This window comes from Zootoca vivipara, chromosome 8 (assembly GCF_963506605.1).
Source record: "Zootoca vivipara chromosome 8, rZooViv1.1, whole genome shotgun sequence".
NCBI classification, from domain to species: Eukaryota; Metazoa; Chordata; class Lepidosauria; order Squamata; family Lacertidae; genus Zootoca; species Zootoca vivipara.
In genome coordinates, this window is record NC_083283.1 from 76,282,040 (window position 1) to 76,300,347 (window position 18,308).

Consider the following 18,308-nt stretch of genomic DNA (forward strand, 5'->3'; position numbering starts at 1 on the left):
CCCAGTGTTTGTCTCCAAACTATCTGGAGCTTGGGAGAGATAGTGAGCAATGTAATGAAAGGAAACAGAAATCCTCTTAAGCTGTGTACTGACATCGGAAGCATAAAGCTGCATTCAAGGACTTGAGCTTTCGTTGTTTAAGACGGGGAAATCACTTCAGAGGCAACTGAATAATATGCCATCCACAGAGATTAGGGGGCCCTGGTTAACCAGAAGCAATTTGTCTATAAAGGGCAAAATAACTGCTTGCCTTTTGCTTATTTGTCCATATGATCAGCAGGCAGACACACAGTAATTAATGTGTGTGATGGGCCCGTTGCCGGCCCTTGAGTTTACCTTTGAGGCATGCGTTTCCAACAGCATTGGAAGGAACCAATGGATCAGTTGCAGTCGGTGGCGCAGTGGGGTGACTTTGTTAGGTTAAGGTTACCAGACGTCCCTGCTTCCCGGGGACAGTTCCCGGATTTACAAATCAGTCCCCATACAAAATCCATTGAAGTTGAAAAGTTTCCCTGGATTCATTGGGGGGTGGGGTGGGAATCTGGTAACCTTATGTCTTCACAAGCTTCTCACCTGTGCCAGGTTTTCTAAAAAAATTAATCAGGCAGAACAGATAAAGATAATAGAGTTCAGTATTTGAAGCTGAAATACTGTGCCCTTCCATCGACAGTGGTACCTCGGTTTATGAACACAATTGGTTCCGGACGTCTGTTCATAAACTGAAGCGTTCATAAACTGAAGCGAACATTCCCATTGAAAGTAATGGAAAGTGGATTAATCTGTTCCAGACGGTCCATGGAGTACTTAAACTGAAGCGTTCATAAACTGAAGCGAACTTTCCCATTGAAAGTAATGGAAAGTGGATTAATCCGTTCCAGACGGGTCCGCGGAGTACTCAGCCTGAAGCGTACTTAACCCGAAGCATGGGTGTAATTGGTTCCGGAAGTCTGTTCATAAACTGAAGCGTTCATAAACTGAAGCGAACTTTCCCATTGAAAGTAATGGAAAGTGAATTAATCTGTTCCAGATGGGTCTGCGGCATTTGTAAACCGAAAATTCGTAAACTGAGGTGTTCATAAACCGAGGTTCCACTGTTTTAATAAAGTACCTTAGCTCCCTTACTAGGTCCAAAGGTAAAAAAAAAAAGGTAAAGGACCCCTGGATGGTTAAGTCCAGACAAAGGTGACTATGAGGTTGCAGCGCTCATCTCGCTTTCAGGCCGAGGGAGCCGGCGTTTGAGCACAGACAGCTTTCCGGGTCATGTGGCCAGCATGACGAAACCGTTTCTGGCGCAACGGGACACTGTGACGGAAACCAGAGCACATGGAAATTCTGTTTATCTTCCCACCACAGCAGTAGCTATGTATCTACTTGCACTTTGATGTGGTTTCGAACTGCTAGGTTGGCAGGAGCTGGGACAGAGCAACAGGAGCTCACCCTGTCGCGGGGATACGAACCGCCGACCTTCTTATTGGCAAGCCCAAGAGGCTCAGTGGTTTAGACCACAGCGCCACCCACGTGGTCATAGTAAGTAGTAAGTTTAGCTCCCTTACTAGGTCTAGCATAGTAAGAGCTCTGTTGGATCATGGTGACTGAGCAGCATTACAAGTCGATTTGGCCACTGTGACTGTATGCTTATGAAGTGCAGCTTTGAAAAGGCTTTCTTTTCAGACGAAAAAGCTTTCTAAAACCTCACCAACAGCACTAGATTATGCTTTCATTCCCCCCTTTCTTTTGAACAGGTCTGTCAAGAGCCCCATTACGAGCAAGAGAATAGCAAATATCATTGAGCATATGACCTATGAAGTATATAAGTACGCTGCACGAGGGCTTTACGAGGAGCACAAGTTCCTGTTCACATTGCTCCTCACCTTGAAGATTGACTTACAGCGGGGCAAAGTGAAGCACGAGGAGTTCTTGACCCTGATTAAAGGTGAGAGCCAATGCATGAAATGCGCCCCTTATTGTGTTTCAACCCGGTGCAAATGTTCAAATTCTGCATGCAATGGGGCAGGCAACCTGTTGCCCTCCAGATTTTGTTAGACTGCAACTCCCATCAGCCTCAGCCTGTGCTAGGAATGGATGTCATGGGAGTTGTAGTCTGGCAACATCTGGAGGATTACAGGGCCCCCATCTCTGCAGTAGGGGATATGGAGAATGCCAGTATGCCCTGCCCCAGTATACAAAGTCCAACACATGAGGTACAGGTGGGGCAATTGTGCCATGGGAAGTGGGCGGTGCAGTCACAGCCCATCCACCATGAATAGAATTTTAAATATCCGACTTTATATACGGTATTTAGCAGCTCTTTTCAACTGGTTTTTGTCGTGACGTCTTTTTTTCAGGTGGTGCTTCTTTGGATCTGAAAGCTTGTCCACCTAAACCAGCTAAATGGATCCTGGATATGACTTGGCTGAACTTGGTGGAGCTCAGTAAACTGAGACAATTTTCAGACGTTCTTGACCAAGTAGGTAATTGACAAGAGGCAAAGATTAAGCAACATGACACATTTCATTCTCTTGAGGGTGTCTGTAGATATTTCAATGTCACATGCCTTTTACGCTTCAGAGGAACTGCTGATGTGAACCTAGAAAAGTGAAGCCCAAGCCTGCCTCAAAATGTATTTTCCATCTGACTGCCAGGTGTTAAGACAATCGTGTTGGAAGGCCTAAATCTCCATGCTGAACAGATGTTTCGGAAGCAGATTTTCTGTTTCCGGTGGACCATTTTCGAAAGAAGGGAATTCTAAAATTGTGGGGCCACTACTGAAAAAGGTCCTCTTGCAAATAGAGACCAGTCTCATCTTCCACGATGGTGGCAACCATAAAAACATTTACAGATCCCAAGCCCCAGGGATGAATATATGGAAGAAGTCATTCCTTTAAATATCCCAGGCCCTGGCTGTAAAGTCCAAGGTTACACAGCTCCTTAAATTTAGCTCAAAAACTAACTGGCACCCAAGGAAGCTCTTGAAGCATTGATGCAATATGCTCATGAGGCTTGCCTAAGACAAAAGCCATATTGTCACACTTGGGATCAAATGAAGTTTCTGAGCTGTCTTCAAGAGTGGTAATGCACAAAGTCAAGCTGAGATGTTGCCATTAGCATGGACGTTTTCTAGAAAGGGACACCCCTAGTCCTCCATTAAGATATCTGAAATTAAAAATTAATAATCTTGCTAGCTATGCTATTTAATAAACATATTCCCCTATTTGTGCTTAACAGATCTCACGAACAGAAAAACAGTGGAAAATCTGGTTTGATAAGGAGAAACCAGAAGAAGAACTTGTTCCCAGTGGTTATGACCAAGCTCTGGACTGCTTCAGACGCCTCCTCCTCATAAGGTCTTGGTGTCCTGATAGAACGATAGCTCAGGTAGGCCAAAAACGTGGACTAGGATGGGAATAGAATGCCGACAGGTGGGGGCTCAAAGCAGTTCTAAAGTGAGCATTATAAGTGAAGAGATGCTTACATGCCATAGCTCCTGCAGTCCAACGCAGCAGGAATCTTTCCCATTCCCAACGCCTCTCTCACCTGCTGATGCTCCAAAAATACCCACCCACCAATACCCTGCATTTGTGTTACCGGGAAGACATGAAGATGGGAACTTGTGTTTCTTGAGATATATAGTTGTATCCATGGCTTGATGTCTCATAAGAACTGAAAACTTGGTATGAAAATCAGTGAGAGAAAACTGGTGTACATCTCCTTTTCTTTTCCACTAGGCTAGGAAGTACATTATGGATACCATGGGGGAGAAATATGCAGAAGGGGTCATCTTAGATTTGGAGAAGACTTGGGAAGAATCCGACCCCCGCACTCCTCTCATCTGCTTCCTTTCCATGGGCTCCGATCCCACTGATTTCATCATTGCTCTGGGGAAAAGGCTGAAGATTGAGACGCGCTATGTGTCCATGGGCCAAGGGCAGGAGGTTCACGCCCGCAAACTTCTGCAGCAAACTATGGCACATGTGAGACAAATTCTCTACTTTCTTTTAGTGCAGATCAATCTTTGAATTTTCCCAGGACTTTATCAACATTTGTTAGGCTAGGCATAATTGGCTGCTGATCGATGCAGAATTGGTTCCTACATTTCTTCCTAGAAGGCCAAAATAGGATTATATGTAATCGGGAACACACAAAGGCCAGAGCTATGGTTACAGAGACCTTGCACCACCAACAGAAACAGCTTCATACCACCTTCTCCTGGTAACATCTCGCAAACTTGAGACACGGTGCTGAGCGAGAGTCCTCATAATTAAGTCCCATTGTGTTCGAGTGGCTTACTTCCTAGTTAGAATGGTAGCCTACAATGGGAGGCATGACGTTATCATGTTGTGAGTTTCCCTCCTCTCATGGCTGCTTATGAAGTGGGGCAAGGAAGTGACAAATGCCGATTACAAGTGGGAGAATGGGAGATAGTGTGGGTTTGCTGCTTTCATTCATGTGCTCACAGTAATGCAGGGGTGGGGAACCTTTTCCCAACCAAATATCAAGAAGAACTTTCTGAATGTAAGCTGTTTGACAGTGGAACAGACTCCCGCCAGAGAGTGGTGGACTCTCCTTCTTTGGAGTTATTAAAGTAGAGGTTGAATAGCCTGGTTGGCACTCATGCACTTGCTATAATGTCTAGATTGAGTAGGTTGCTGATACCCTAAATGGGTTGGGCATAATCCCATCACGTGGCAGGATCATGCCCAACCCATTCAGGTCATCAACAACCTGCTCTTCAGGTAAGACCAATCGTTCTTTTCAGTCTAAGGCTAGATATAGTCACATGAGTTACCTTCACCAGTGACAATGGAATTGCCAGCTTTGGTAGGAGAGAGGAATTTCAACACGAAAAACCGAGACCAGGCATAGACACACTTGGCCCTCCAGATGTTTTGAGACTACAGTTCCCATCATCCCTGACCACTGGTCCTGTTCAAGGGTTGATGGGAGTTGTAGTCCCAAAACAGCTGGAGGGCCGAGTTTGCCTATGCCTGACCAAGACTATAAATTATGTTGCTATTTGTACTGTTGTTTGTAGAGACATACCTTTCTGTGATCCATATGTTAGGTTGAATAGTCAGCTGGTTGTTCACCTACAAGCCTTTTGTTCGAATTAATTCCTCGCCCCCCAAATAAATCTAATTGCCTCTAATTGAACAGTATATTCTTTCAAGAACAGAATCTACACAGTAAGAGTTTGAACATCCACCCAGATTGGGGAGAAGGAGGTTCGAGGCTGAGCTTGGTTGGGCCTGGTCTATATCTGCATGAGGATTGAGAGCAAGAAAAGGATGCACATTGGCACTGAAAAGAATTAGGACAGCATTGCAGGCATATGAACTGTAGTGTCACCAGCAGAAAACAATTGCGAAATTGGTTTGGATTGTGTTGACTTCCAAAATGAATATCAAGTTTCTTCGATGACTTCCCTTTCTTAGGGTGGATGGGCACTTTTGCAGAATTGTCACCTGGGTCTTGACTTTATGGATGAGTTGATGGACACGATTGTTGAAACAGAAAACGTTCATGAGGCCTTCCGTCTGTGGATGACTACGGAGGTCCACAAGCATTTCCCCATCACCCTTCTACAGATGTCTATAAAATTCACCAATGAGCCTCCCCAAGGACTCAAAGCTGGTCTGAAGAGAACCTATGGAGGTGAGTGGCTTGCTTTCCCCTCTCCCCTTTAGTTATGCCTAAGTATCTCTGGCATTCCACTCCCAGTAGCTTTTAATAGGGGCATCTTGAGTGATCAGTTCCTACAAGGGATTATATTCTGTGCGTATATTTAAATGTTTAGTCTGGGTCCTTAAAACACAGTGGTGTATATTATTTTTGTATAAGTGATTGTCATATGGAAGTATTTGAAGAAATCGGAAAGGACTAACAAATGTAGCTCTAGAAAACAAAATGCGAGTACCTTGCTATAATATGGTCCTCTTATAAGGCACTATAAAAACTATCTAAAGCTTCTACTTTATCTCAGTAATGCTGAGCAAATTATCACCCATCTGCTACTATGAAAGGTGTGCCTATTTAACATTTTTGTAAGCTTACCATATGTCATTTTTGCATCAAATTGCCATTCAACTCCCACAACGGCTCCTTTATGTGTGTGGCAGCTAAGATCCATGCATTTGACAAAGTGGGTTTGAGTTCATTATTCCATAATAAATGTGTTCATCTTTAAGGTGGCACATGACTCTTCATGGTATGTTGACTAACATGGCCACTCCTCTGGTGTTATGGATATTATCAAGAAGTGTCTTTGTAACAGGTGTGAGTCAGGATCTGTTGGATATCAGCAACATGGTTCAGTGGAAACCGATGCTGTATGCTGTAGCCTTCCTACACTCCACGGTCCAGGAAAGGAGGAAATTTGGACCTCTGGGATGGAACATTCCTTACGAGTTCAACCAAGCTGATTTCAATGCCACAGTACAGTTTGTTCAGAACCATTTGGATGACATGGACATCAAAAAGGTACTTGGCTCCACGGCTTAGCAAATTAGGTGGAATTTGAAATAGCGTGGACAATCAAATGGTTGTTTCAGCAAATGGATTCTTCCTTGTAAGTCCGTGTATAAGTCGATCAGTGGTGACCTATGGCACGTGGGCCTAATTAGGGCTGTCACACCTTTGGGGGCCAAGCACAGACATATTTCCATCTGCCTCATGTCATATGACATTGGGCGCATGGCTTAAGCTGTGGTTGCAAAGGAAGAATTGGGAGAGAATGTGCACCCAGTTCTTTCCTCGTGGCCAAAATCTAGCATCTTTGGTGCATTTACTCTCACCCTTAAAACTTACATTAAAGGCCCATTAACTTTGATGTGCAGAATGGAGGCTCCAACACTCTCTGCACTGTTACCATCTATGCTGCTGCCTATTATTATTTATTGAATTTATATACCACCCTATACCAGTAGGTCTCGGGGCGGTTCACGGAATCAAATCAAAATATAAAAGCACAAAATACACAATCAAAATAAAAACAACCCAATAACCCCACCCCCCAAAACACATTTTAAAAGGGCTTAAGAACCTCACAACATTTAAAGTAAGACAATTAACAAACCTGGAGAAGAGCCACTCATTGGAAAGACCATGATCTCAGAGATGTCTGCAGCAATATTTATTGGCAACCAAATTGGCCGGGTGCCTTCCTGATACAGAGACAAAAATAGCTTTGAAATAAGAGGGGGAGGAGAAAAAATAGCTTTGGTTGTTGAGCAGATGTAATACTAGTGTTTCATCTCCTGCAAGATGATGGAGATCAGATTATGTAGGGTGAAGAAGCAGGTGTTGAGGGGCCGGGCAGCGGCGGAGCGTCTTGCTCCGTCATCGGGGGTGGAGAGCAGGCGCACTGCCCCCAGTGACATGGTGCACGTTCTGAGGGCGGGGCGCTCCATGCGCAATGACGTAGTGCGTGTTTTAGGGTGGGGCGCACCGGGGCAGGGCACGCATTTTGGGGGCAGGGCGGCAGCGGCGATGGCACCCCTGGGATCGCGTCGCTCGGGGCACACCGCCCCGAGCGACCCTATCTTCCTACGCCCCTGAGGCCGGGAGATGGATTGGGGAAGTGATCTGACTGCAATGGTTCCAGTTTGACTCTCAGAAGTCTTGGAATTTTCAAAATCAGCATATTTATATCTATCAATAGATACCCACACACATTTTAGTGTAGTGCTGCATGACATCATCCCACACCCTTTTCTGTTTTTGTTTCAGGGTGTGTCTTGGAATACTGTTCGTTACATGATAGGGGAGATTCAGTATGGTGGCAGAGTTACAGATGACTACGACAAAAGGCTGCTCAACACATTTGCTAAAGTGTGGTTCAGCGAAAACATGTTTGGCCAAGACTTCTCCTTCTACAAAGGTTACAGCATACCCAAGTGTGCTGCACTGGACCAGTATCTTCAGTACATACAGGTTTGTATAGTTAGCAGCGACTTCTCAATAGGTAAACCTAAGAGAGGCTCTGTCGGAATTTTCCATTCCAAAGCTTTCCCTCCTTTCTGAGGCCACTCTACTGCTTCACTTGCTCTTTAGTTTCCCGTAGGCATATTCTGTTTCCCATAGGTGGGAGAGCTGAGGACATACACAAGGATGTCTCAAAAGTAAAGGACTGTATGCCTAGATGTAGAGGTGGGTGGAATTTGTTACTAGTGGACAGATACAAATTTGTACCGCTGATCAGGAAGTCACCAATTTGAATCTTGCCTCTGTCATGATTCACTATGTGGGATGCAGGTGGTGCTGTGGTCTAAACCACTGAGCCTCTTCGACTTGCCGATCAGAAGGTCGGTGGCTCGAATTCCTGTGATGGGGTGAGCTCCTGTTGCTCTGTCCTAGCTTCTGCCAACCTAGCAGTTCGAAAGCACACCAGTGCAAGAAAATAAACCACTGCAGTGGGGAGGTAAATAGCATTTCTGTGCGCTCTGGTTTCCGTCACAGTGTCCTGTTGCATCATAAGCAGTTTAGTCATGCTGGCCACATGACCCGCAAAGCTGTCTGTGGACAAACGCTGGCTCCCTTAGCCTGAAAGTGAGATGAGTGCCGCAACCCCATAGTTGCCTTTGACTGAACTTAACCGTCCAGGGGTCCTTTACTATGTGGCCTTAGGCAAGCTACTCTCTCAACCTCACCCCGCCCTCCTCATCTGTAGTAGGGGTGAGGAGGGGATAAAATGACATACTTTGTAGGATTGCTATAAGGATTACAAAAGTGCGAGTAGGGGCTTTTGAACTTTTGAAAGTGTTATACAGATGTTAAGTACTATTATTATTCTTATTCTCCTGCTTCACTCAAGGGTTTCTTGAAAGTGTTTATGGAAGGCATTATTAGCTGAATTGCTGCATTCTGTTGTGACCCAAACCATGTAAGAGACCAATTCAAAAGTTCATGTGTTTAGTGGATACTTCAGTGCTATTTTTCTAGAAAAAGAGATGCTGGAACTCACCATGAATGCCTCCCTTGTTCTCTTTTATCAGTAAGATATGAACATGGTGATACCTAATTTATTTTATTTGGGGGAAAAAAATTCTGGTTCATATTGAAAACCTACAGTGGTAGCTCGACTTACGCATGACTCGACAACCAAATTTTTCGACTTACGAATGGGGGTAATGGCTGCGCGCTTACAAATGTCTCAACATATGAAAGGAAATCGTGGCAGTTTTAGATAGGGATTTTTCAACTTACAAATTTTTAGATAGGGTTGCTTCGACTTATGAATTTTTCCATTTCCAATGCATTCCTATGGAAAACCGCGTTTCCAATGGCATTTTTCGACTTATGAATTTTTCGACCTACAAAGGTGCCTTTGGAACGGATTAAATTCATAAGTTGAGGCACCACTGTATTCTTATTCACACACACACACATGCACAAACAAACAAACAAACATACACACATTGGTCACCTATCTTAGGGTTACCAGACGTCCCCGTTCCCTGGGGACAGTCCCCATATTTGCGAGTAAGTCCCCAGATAAATTCCATCCCCGGAATGTCGCCGTATTTCATTTGATGTCCCCGGGAAATGCAGCAGCGGCAGTCTCTCAGCAGCCCTGAGGAGCTGGCTCTGGCTGGCTTCAGGAGCTGCTTGGAAGTCCCCATATGCAGGGGCTCTAAGATGCAGCTTCCGGGCTGCCTCCACCTTCCCTGACCCCAGCAACTAAGCTGTGAAGGGAGGCTTCATGCTGCCTATCGGAGCAGCCTCCCAACTCCTCCTTGCATGCAAGGAGGAGCGGGCCAGGGATCTCTCAGCTGTGAAGGGAGGCTTCACACTGTCTATCAGAGCTTGCGTGTAAGCAGGAGGGGGCACAGATCTCCCAGTTAGGCAACGGGAAGCCTCCCTTCCCAGCTGAGGGATCCCCGCCCCCTCCTGCTTGCATGCAAGTAGGAGTGGGATTGGGGCTGCTCCGATGGGAAGGGAAGCATTGCGCTGCCCGAGCCTCGCCACCACCGCCGCTCTTGGCCCTCCTTCTCTGCCTTCCATGCCTTCCATGCCTGACCCACTACACACCACTTCCCCACCACCACCATCGACAAACCAGCAACTCAGGGGCTGCCCAGGCTCATGGAGAAAGGAGATAGAAGCCTCGGAGGAAGGGGAAACATGGTGGCTGAGGTCAAGGTGGCAGCTGCCCCTCTGCCACCGCCATCTCTGCAGCATCAACACCCAGAACATACATTGATTGATTGATTGATTGATTGTGTCCCCGGATTCATTGAAAAAAAAAATCTGGTAACCTTAAGTCCTATCTTTGTAAAGCTTGCATTTCTTAACCTTCTGGACTTTACCTTTATATTTACCCACCTAGGGGTTGCCTGCTTACGATACGCCAGAGGTCTTTGGGTTGCATCCCAATGCTGACATTACTTACCAGAGCAAACTTGCAAAAGATGTGTTGGACACCATCCTCAGCATCCAACCCAAAGACAGCTCCAGTGGAGGAGGTGAGACCAGAGAGGCCGTGGTTGCTCGATTGGCTGATGATATGGTGGAGAAACTTCCTCCTGACTACATTCCATTTGAGGTAGGTGTATAAAATCACCAGGGTGTGCTTTCTCTGCAGACTTGCCCAATTGAAAGAAAGCCTTTCTATCCTGGGTTTGTTTTTGGTTTGTTTGCTGATAGGGTCTAGGAGAAAATTATATATCGATGGTCTCTAACACCGAGTAAATTGGCAAAAAATGTATGAATCTAAATCAAATAAGTGTTGGAAATGTAAAGGGGAAAAAAGGTTCTTTTTATCGTATGTGGTGGTCTTGTAGTAAGGTTAAAGCTTACTGGGAAATGATATATAATGAAATGAAAAGGATGTTTAAAATAACCTTTGTAAAAAACAAAAAAAAACCAGAAGATTTTCTTTTGGGAGTTATAGTGACAGAACTACCCAGCAAAGGAAGAATGGATAGAAAACTTATGGAATACGCAGAAATGGCAAAACTTACTACTTACTGGAAGAATAAGAAATCAAGATTATATATATATATATGGAAATGGTATATTGAATATTTAAATTGTAAACAGATAAGAACATTGGCAGGTTTATTGTAATAACCTGCAGCTTCATAAGAGTATATATTTAAAGAAGATGAATAAATGAGCAATAAAAAAAAAAAATCCTTCCAGTGGTCTCTAAGGTGCTACTGGAAGGATTTTTTTTGTTTTTGTTTTGACTACATCAGACCAACACGGCTACCTACCTATAATGAGCAAATTAAGTTAATTTGGATATGCAGACGATATTAAAAATAAATTGAAGGAACCGCAGAAAGACGGGGAAGGAAGTCAAGCTTTGAAATGTCAAAATGATTGTAAAACCAGTGAAATGTATAAACTTGAAAAGTATAAATATTCTTTTTTTGAAATAATAATAAATAAAATTAATCCAGCTGCTGAGGAATGAGTTGTAGCTGCAAAATGTGTCAGGTTCAAAGAGGGGATGAAAATGTGGTTCATGCGCCCAGCCTAAAGTACTATCCTGCTTGCCTCTCCCTGCCTCCCCTCCTACTCAATTAAAACTTATCTAAGCTAGTACGGAAGCTGTTTACAACTCCTGGCAGCTTGCTGTATTCTGTGTTCTCATGTCAGGTAAAGGAAAGGCTGCAGGAAATGGGCCCATTCCAGCCTATGAACATCTTCCTGCGACAGGAGATTGATAGAATGCAGAGGATTATTGCTCTGGTGCGGAACACTCTGACAGACCTCAAACTTGCCATTGATGGGACCATCATCATGAGCGAGAACCTCAGAGATGCTTTGGATTGCATGTACGATGCAAGGATTCCTGAACGCTGGAGGAAGGTTGGTGGTACTATTTCCTTCACTGGGGAAAACAAAATAGTGTTAGATCATCAATCTTCTGCACTAAATACGCTTTATTTAGTCATCATGTGCCCCAGAGCATCTAAACATGCACAAACTTCTGAAATGACAGAAAGCTACTCATTTTGCCCTACCTGAATGGCATGGTTGCATCTTTTGCAGTGCTGGATTTATGCATAAACTAAACAAGCTGTAGCTTAGGGCAAAGGTAGGCAAACTAAGGCCCAGGGACCAGATCTGGCCCGTGGATGGTCTGGGAATCAGCGTGTTTTTACACGAGTAGAATGTGTTCTTTTCAGGGCCGTCTTAAGCGCCCCTGGCGCCGTGGAGCGACAGATCCCTCCGGCGCCCCCCGCCCCATTTCCCCTCCAGACTATATTTGGGCGGGGGAATGAACGAATTCCTGTGCCCCACAAATAACCCAGAGATGCATTTTAAATAAAAGCACACATTCTACCCATGTAAAAACACCAGACAGGCCCCACAAATAACCCAGAGATGCATTTTAAATAAAAGGACCAGGGCCGGCCCTACGGCCAGGCTGGGTGGTGCAGGGCATCACTGCGCCGGCCCGCCAGGAGGGCGCCGCGAACTGTGCCCGCCCGCTGGCTGGCCGGTCCGTCGGTCTGCCGCGCAGCTGCGCCCACGGCAACCGCGCTGTGCCTGCCCGCCCATCGCGCAGCAGCGCCTGTGGCAGCTGCGCTGCGCGCTGCACCCGCCCGCCCACCACGCTGGGACATGGGTGTGGCCTTTACATCATTAAAACATTGCTTTGTCTCTCTTTCTAGGCATCCTGGGCTTCCAGCACTCTCGGATTTTGGTTTACTGAGCTTCTTGAAAGGAATCGACAGTTTCACTGTTGGATTTTTGAAGGGCGACCGAACTGCTTTTGGATGACAGGGTTTTTCAACCCACAAGGATTTTTAACTGCAATGAGACAGGTTATAGAAAGCCTTTAAAATATATTTTGTGTGTGTGTGTGCATTTGTGTGTGTGTGTGTGTGCATTTTTCATTTTCATGGTTTTTAAAACCATCTGAAACCCATAGTAACAGACATACAGTCGTACCTCGGGTTACAAACACCTCGGTTTGCGAACAGTTCGGGTTACGAACTGCGCAAACCCGGAAGTGTTTTCGCCGCGCGCACATGTGCAAAGTGCGAAAAGCGCGCTTTGCGCATGCGCAAAATGGCGCTTCGGATCGCGTTCGTAACCCGAGGTATTACTGTAATACAGTGGTACCTCAGGTTACAGATGCTTTAGGTTACAGACTCCGCTAACCCAAAAATAGTACCTCGGGTTAAGAACTTTGCTTCAGGATGAGAACAAATTGTGTGGCAGCAGCAGTGGGAGGCCCCATTAGCTAAAGTGGTGCCTCAGGTTAAGAACAGTTACAGGTTAAGAACGGACCTCCAGAACGAATTAAGTTCTTAACCCGAGGTACCACTGTATCTGTTCATATGCAAAGAATTGCTTTTGCCTCCTGAAAGCATATGGTATCCCCAAAGAATTATGGGAAGTGTGGTTATACCCATTACGAATGGATCTGTCAATATCAGTTCTCTGTTTCTCATTCTTCCATTCTTTAAATCAGTTCTGCATAGTTTGCAGCAAATTGTTTTTTTTAAAGATCTGTATGAAAATTCTTCAGCATCTTAACATAAAAATTTCTCACAAACAAATATTTGTATGCAGTTTTGACTAATGTACACATTTTTGCAAACAATTTATCCTAATATAATGGCCAGTTACCTTTCTCCACGGTGAGCGACGGTTGTGGCCCACCGCATCGCCACCTTTCCCCGTGGAGCCTTGCCATTTTCCCAGCAGCTCCTGCTGCCCCTCCCTGGCCACTGTGAAGCCGTGTGGGCATCCGCCAAGCCCACAATTCAAATTGCCCAATCCGCAGCACCCTGGGAGGCAGGGTTTGGGGAGCGGACATGAGGAACTCAGTCTTCCCTCAGGTCCACTCCCTGGGCATGAAAGTAGACTGAAGCTGCTCACAGCAATGCAGTCGACCAGGAGAGAGGCATTCCATTCTGTTGTGACTGTTATTCCAGTAACTGTGGTTTTTAACTGCATTCTGCTTCTGTGTGTGTGTTTGTGAGAGAGGAAGATGGGTTGCTGAGAGAGGCTTCTCAGGATACTGCTGAGGACAGTGTTGTGAAACAAGACAGTGAAACAGACAGACAAAGATCCCTAAATGTTGATAGGGAGAAACCTGTGCGGGATCTCTCTGTAAGGAACAGAGAGATTGTTGCTGAGGTAAAAGTAAAGAAACTGTAAGACTCTGAGGTAAAACTCTGGTGTAAGTCTTAACACAGTTTTGTTTATAAGTCTTAAGTAAGAAGACTACAATCTACAATTCAAGTGAGACTTTACCCATGCTGGAATAAGCACGAGATTGCAAATATATATTTTTCAGTTAGATGTTTATGAAAGTAAAGTCATTTTGAATACAAAGAGTCTGGACATTAATATAGTCTTTACAAAGAAGCTATCAATCAACTAAAAGAGTTATTTAGCTTCCCAGCTGTAAGCTACTCTGCTACTTTGCACATCATCAAAATTTATTTATATGATACCGGTATATACATAACACTTTGTATATTGCTGGACTACAACTTCCATCATCACTAGCCATGCATTGTTCTGGCAGTGGCTGATGGGAGAAGCAGCCCAACGCCGTCTGAAGAATCACAGGTATTCCCTTCTCGTTCTTTCGAGGTCGCTTCAGCCTGTGATTTCCACAGGGAGACGGGGGGGGGGGGGCTTCTGTTTACGTGATGATTAAGTAATTAAAAGTCTACTTTTGTGAAACTGGATTAACTCTTGGTCCCTCCGGGAAATACTCAAATTAGCTCGCTTTTTTACTTCTGGCTTCTGTTAACTGCCTTCTCTGGATCCGACTTGACATGCCTTGCTGCTAGGTTGCAGGGCAATGGAACTGATAATCAGGTGTCAGTGTCCCTCTGAGCCTGTCAAGTTTCCCTCAGCTTGTAAGGCAGATAGAAATTTAATGAAATGTTTGAGCGTCTGTAAGGAATGTTGATGTGCAATATGGGGAAAATGATTTATTAGGAGACGAACACCTTGAATAAGCCTCGGGGGCTGGGGGGAGGAGATGAATGTGTGAGCTACAGTAAATGGGACTGCACTTGGCCCTATTGATTGGTCTGAAGTTATGCAATGCCTTTTCCTGTTGAAATCCATGGTTCCACCTTTCAGCTAACTTTGTTGCTCTTTACAGGAAATTACCCGAGCGAACAAAGGATGGGCACTTGACAGCGTCGTTCTGTGCAATGAGGTCACCAAGTGGATGAAGGATGACATCACAGCTCCTGCCTCCGAGGGCGTCTATGTCTATGGCCTCTATCTAGAAGGAGCAGGATGGGACAAAAGGAACATGAAGCTAATAGAATCAAAGCCCAAGGTGCTCTTCGAACTGATGCCCGTGATAAGGATATATGCAGAAAACAACAGTAAGTATTAAGTCGATACTGACACATCAGAATATGGAAACTGTTATGTACTGAGCTGAATCATAGAACAATAGGATCCAGAATCAGCAGTCTGATTGGTCCACAGGAGCCACCCAATCCAACTCCAGGTGGAAGTGAATCCGCAACCTGATTGGCCTGCAGGAGCAGCCAATCAGGTGGCTGGCAGAAGTGAATCCGCAACCTGATTGGCCTGCAGGAGCAGCCAATCAGGCTGCTGGCAGAAGTCAGTCCACAAACTGATTGGGCCACAGGTGTAGCCCTGAAGTAGCCAATCACGCAAAGCCCATTGTGTAAATAATGTATATAAGCAGATGGTTTTGGGAAAAGGGCATTCTTCTCTTCTTCTCCTTGATGACTATGAGCTGAATAAAGAGCATGAAATTCACTCTCGACTCCGAGTATATTTCAGAAACCTTTACATTTGTGGCAGTGTCTGCCCATTATTTCATGGTCGCCAGATTTCATGGCATGGCTGAGCTGTCCATCAAATGATAGTGAGTTGTGAAGTCTTCCTCCAAGGACTGGTTTAGATGCTTCCTCTCCTGAATGCAGGCCGCTGAAAAGTCTTATCTGAGGTGCTGGCTTACTAAGAAGTAGTCCTTACTACATATAGTATTGCCAAATTGAGTGTGAACTCTTTGCACCAGTGTGTCCCTGGCATCAGTAGTGCTAGCATGCATGCTTTATGGCCTTGCTCACAAAGGAACTAGGACACTGCTAAGAAGGGCGAGAGAATGGATTAATAATGGAACATCTTGCTCACGTTCAAGACCTGACCCGGAACTTTATACAATGAGCCAATATCAGAACTGCAGTCAGAAGGGCTTACTAGGATCAAGCAGAAGAACCCTCGGCAGGTTCTGTGAGTGTCCCTAAGTTGTTCTGGGTTCAGAGCTAGTTATTCCTTCAGGATAACCTTCCTTCCCGTGAACATAGGTCTGCTACAACAAGAAAGCACATGCACTCAAAATAAAAATGGCAAGTCCCCCTGGAAACAGAGAAAAGTGTGTGTGTAGCCTCTAGGTGCACATAAATGTATCTATCGAGCTCATAATTACATTTGAAATATCTTCTTCAGGGGCACTTGCAAGCACAAGAAACTGGAGTCGTTGGCCTTCTTCTTATTATTTTTTTGCAAAAGATTCTGCAAAACCCACAGCTTTTGTTCCAGATGGATTAATTATCATAATTGCCACCATCTGGTTCTGTGTTTATAATTAGTAATGCAGAAAAGGAGCCCCTCTCCATTCATGAGCACAGAGCCCGTGCATATAGCCAAGCCTCCCGCTGGGTCTTCTATTTCACTCACACGCTGAGGTCACTTGGTTATTTGTTTCATCCTGCCAAGAGGTAAGGATGATCTCACCACATGTTAGGAACAAAATGCAGGGTAATTGGTCATCTTGGTTTGCACAGCAGGGGGAAAGGTCGCTCTTAAACCATAGTTTCAGTACCTTGGCCATGAATTCAAAAGGAGAGTCCGCTGTGGAGGAGGAAACTAACATCATACTCATTGAAACGATAGTCTTGCATGCCACTATCCTATCTATGTATCTATCTATCTGTCTATGTATCTATCTATGCAAATTGTGTGGATTAGAGAACAATAGTGTTGTAGTGTCGTTGCTGAGCAACAATGTGCAGAGCTCAGTGGAGTGGGAGACCAGCCCACCAGAAGAGTCTCTGAGCTGGCAGAGTCAACATCCAAAGTCAGGTCGAGTCCTAGCGTCAGGTGAACAGCAATCCATGTGGTCAGACGGTCTAGGGGTCAGGGAATCTGATTATCAAGGATCAAGATGAGCAGGAAGCAGCAAGTTAGGACCAGGAACTACAAGTGTTTCCAGCATCTGACTGCTGCTGGAAGCTCTGCTTAAGAAGGCTGAAACCAGCTGGTTCTCATCAGCACCTTCTCTGTGTACTTGAAGGCTGATCAGCTTAAGGTGCAGTCACACTGCCTTCTTCCCCCTTCAGGCTGTCATTCAGCAGGTGAAGCTGACTCCTGGCCCATGACACTCTGTAGTTGTGGAATATATTGTTGTGCGCTGGGTGTGGGTGCAACGCTGCTTAGCACTTCTGAATTCTATGGACCTAGGCATATACAACTAGGAATAAGATTGGACTATATGTTAGTACGCCCTACTTTGTTTTTCCTGGAACCCTAGATCAGGCACCCCCAAACTGCGGCCCTCCAGATGTTTTGGCCTACAACTCCCATGATCCCTAGCTAAGAGGACCAGTGGTCAGGGATCTTGGGAATTGTAGTCCAAAACATCCGGAGGGCCGAAGTTTGGGGATGCCTGCCCTAGATCTTTCAACCAGAGCCAGGTGCTAAAGACAAATACTTAGAACAAAAGAACAGGGTGTTTTTGACCTTACCAGCTTTTCAAGAAAAATATTCTACTCCTGGCTTCCCCAAGTTTTCTTTGCTTGTTTCAGAGGAGACAGCCACCTTCTTTGTTGCTGCCATTTTTAAAAAAACCTGAGAATCAGAAAGCCTTGTCAGTCTCCCAGAGATCTGCCAGAAGATCCTGACCTATGTTCTGCCCACCTGCCCTGGTGTATTTATATGTAATTATATTTCCCCTGAATCCTGCATGTCCATTTTCAGGATTAAGACCAAGCGCAGATGGCAGAAGAAGTTTGCTTGGTGTGAGCAGAAGCACAAAAAGACCCTTGGTCTCAGTAGGCCAACAGAAGTGTCTCGCACTCCCTTCTCCTTTTGCCAACTGCAGGGGTGGGCTTGGTTGCCAAGACACTCTGGGCTGCAAGGCAAGGGGCCAAGTGACACTTGGTCCAATAAGGCTGATGCTCCTTCCCTCTCTGCCAGATGCTGGGTGGCTTTCCTGGCAATCGCTTGACGTGTATTGGCCAATAAACAGGAAGTAGCTAATAAGCATGGATTTATGCATTGACTTTTGGGAAGCCAGATCAGCTTTATAAGCCACAATGGCACCCAGGGATAGGAAGTGA

The 18,308-nt window shown here is 45.2% G+C and overlaps 1 protein-coding gene across 2 annotated transcripts in view; it reads left to right on the plus strand.

Annotated features, from left to right (window-relative positions):
* DNAH5 (dynein axonemal heavy chain 5) overlaps window positions 1-18,308 on the plus strand; it is a 151,871-nt gene that overhangs the window by 119,705 nt on the left and 13,858 nt on the right. For both annotated transcript variants that reach the window (XM_035125561.2, XM_060278039.1), the window contains 11 exons: window positions 1,743-1,933; window positions 2,346-2,467; window positions 3,226-3,375; window positions 3,726-3,971; window positions 5,433-5,652; window positions 6,272-6,477; window positions 7,726-7,929; window positions 10,325-10,540; window positions 11,602-11,814; window positions 12,624-12,776; window positions 15,086-15,317. In XM_035125561.2, the coding sequence (XP_034981452.2) occupies window positions 1,743-1,933; window positions 2,346-2,467; window positions 3,226-3,375; window positions 3,726-3,971; window positions 5,433-5,652; window positions 6,272-6,477; window positions 7,726-7,929; window positions 10,325-10,540; window positions 11,602-11,814; window positions 12,624-12,776; window positions 15,086-15,317 (2,153 nt within the window). The remainder of the gene's footprint in view (window positions 1-1,742; window positions 1,934-2,345; window positions 2,468-3,225; window positions 3,376-3,725; window positions 3,972-5,432; window positions 5,653-6,271; window positions 6,478-7,725; window positions 7,930-10,324; window positions 10,541-11,601; window positions 11,815-12,623; window positions 12,777-15,085; window positions 15,318-18,308) is intronic.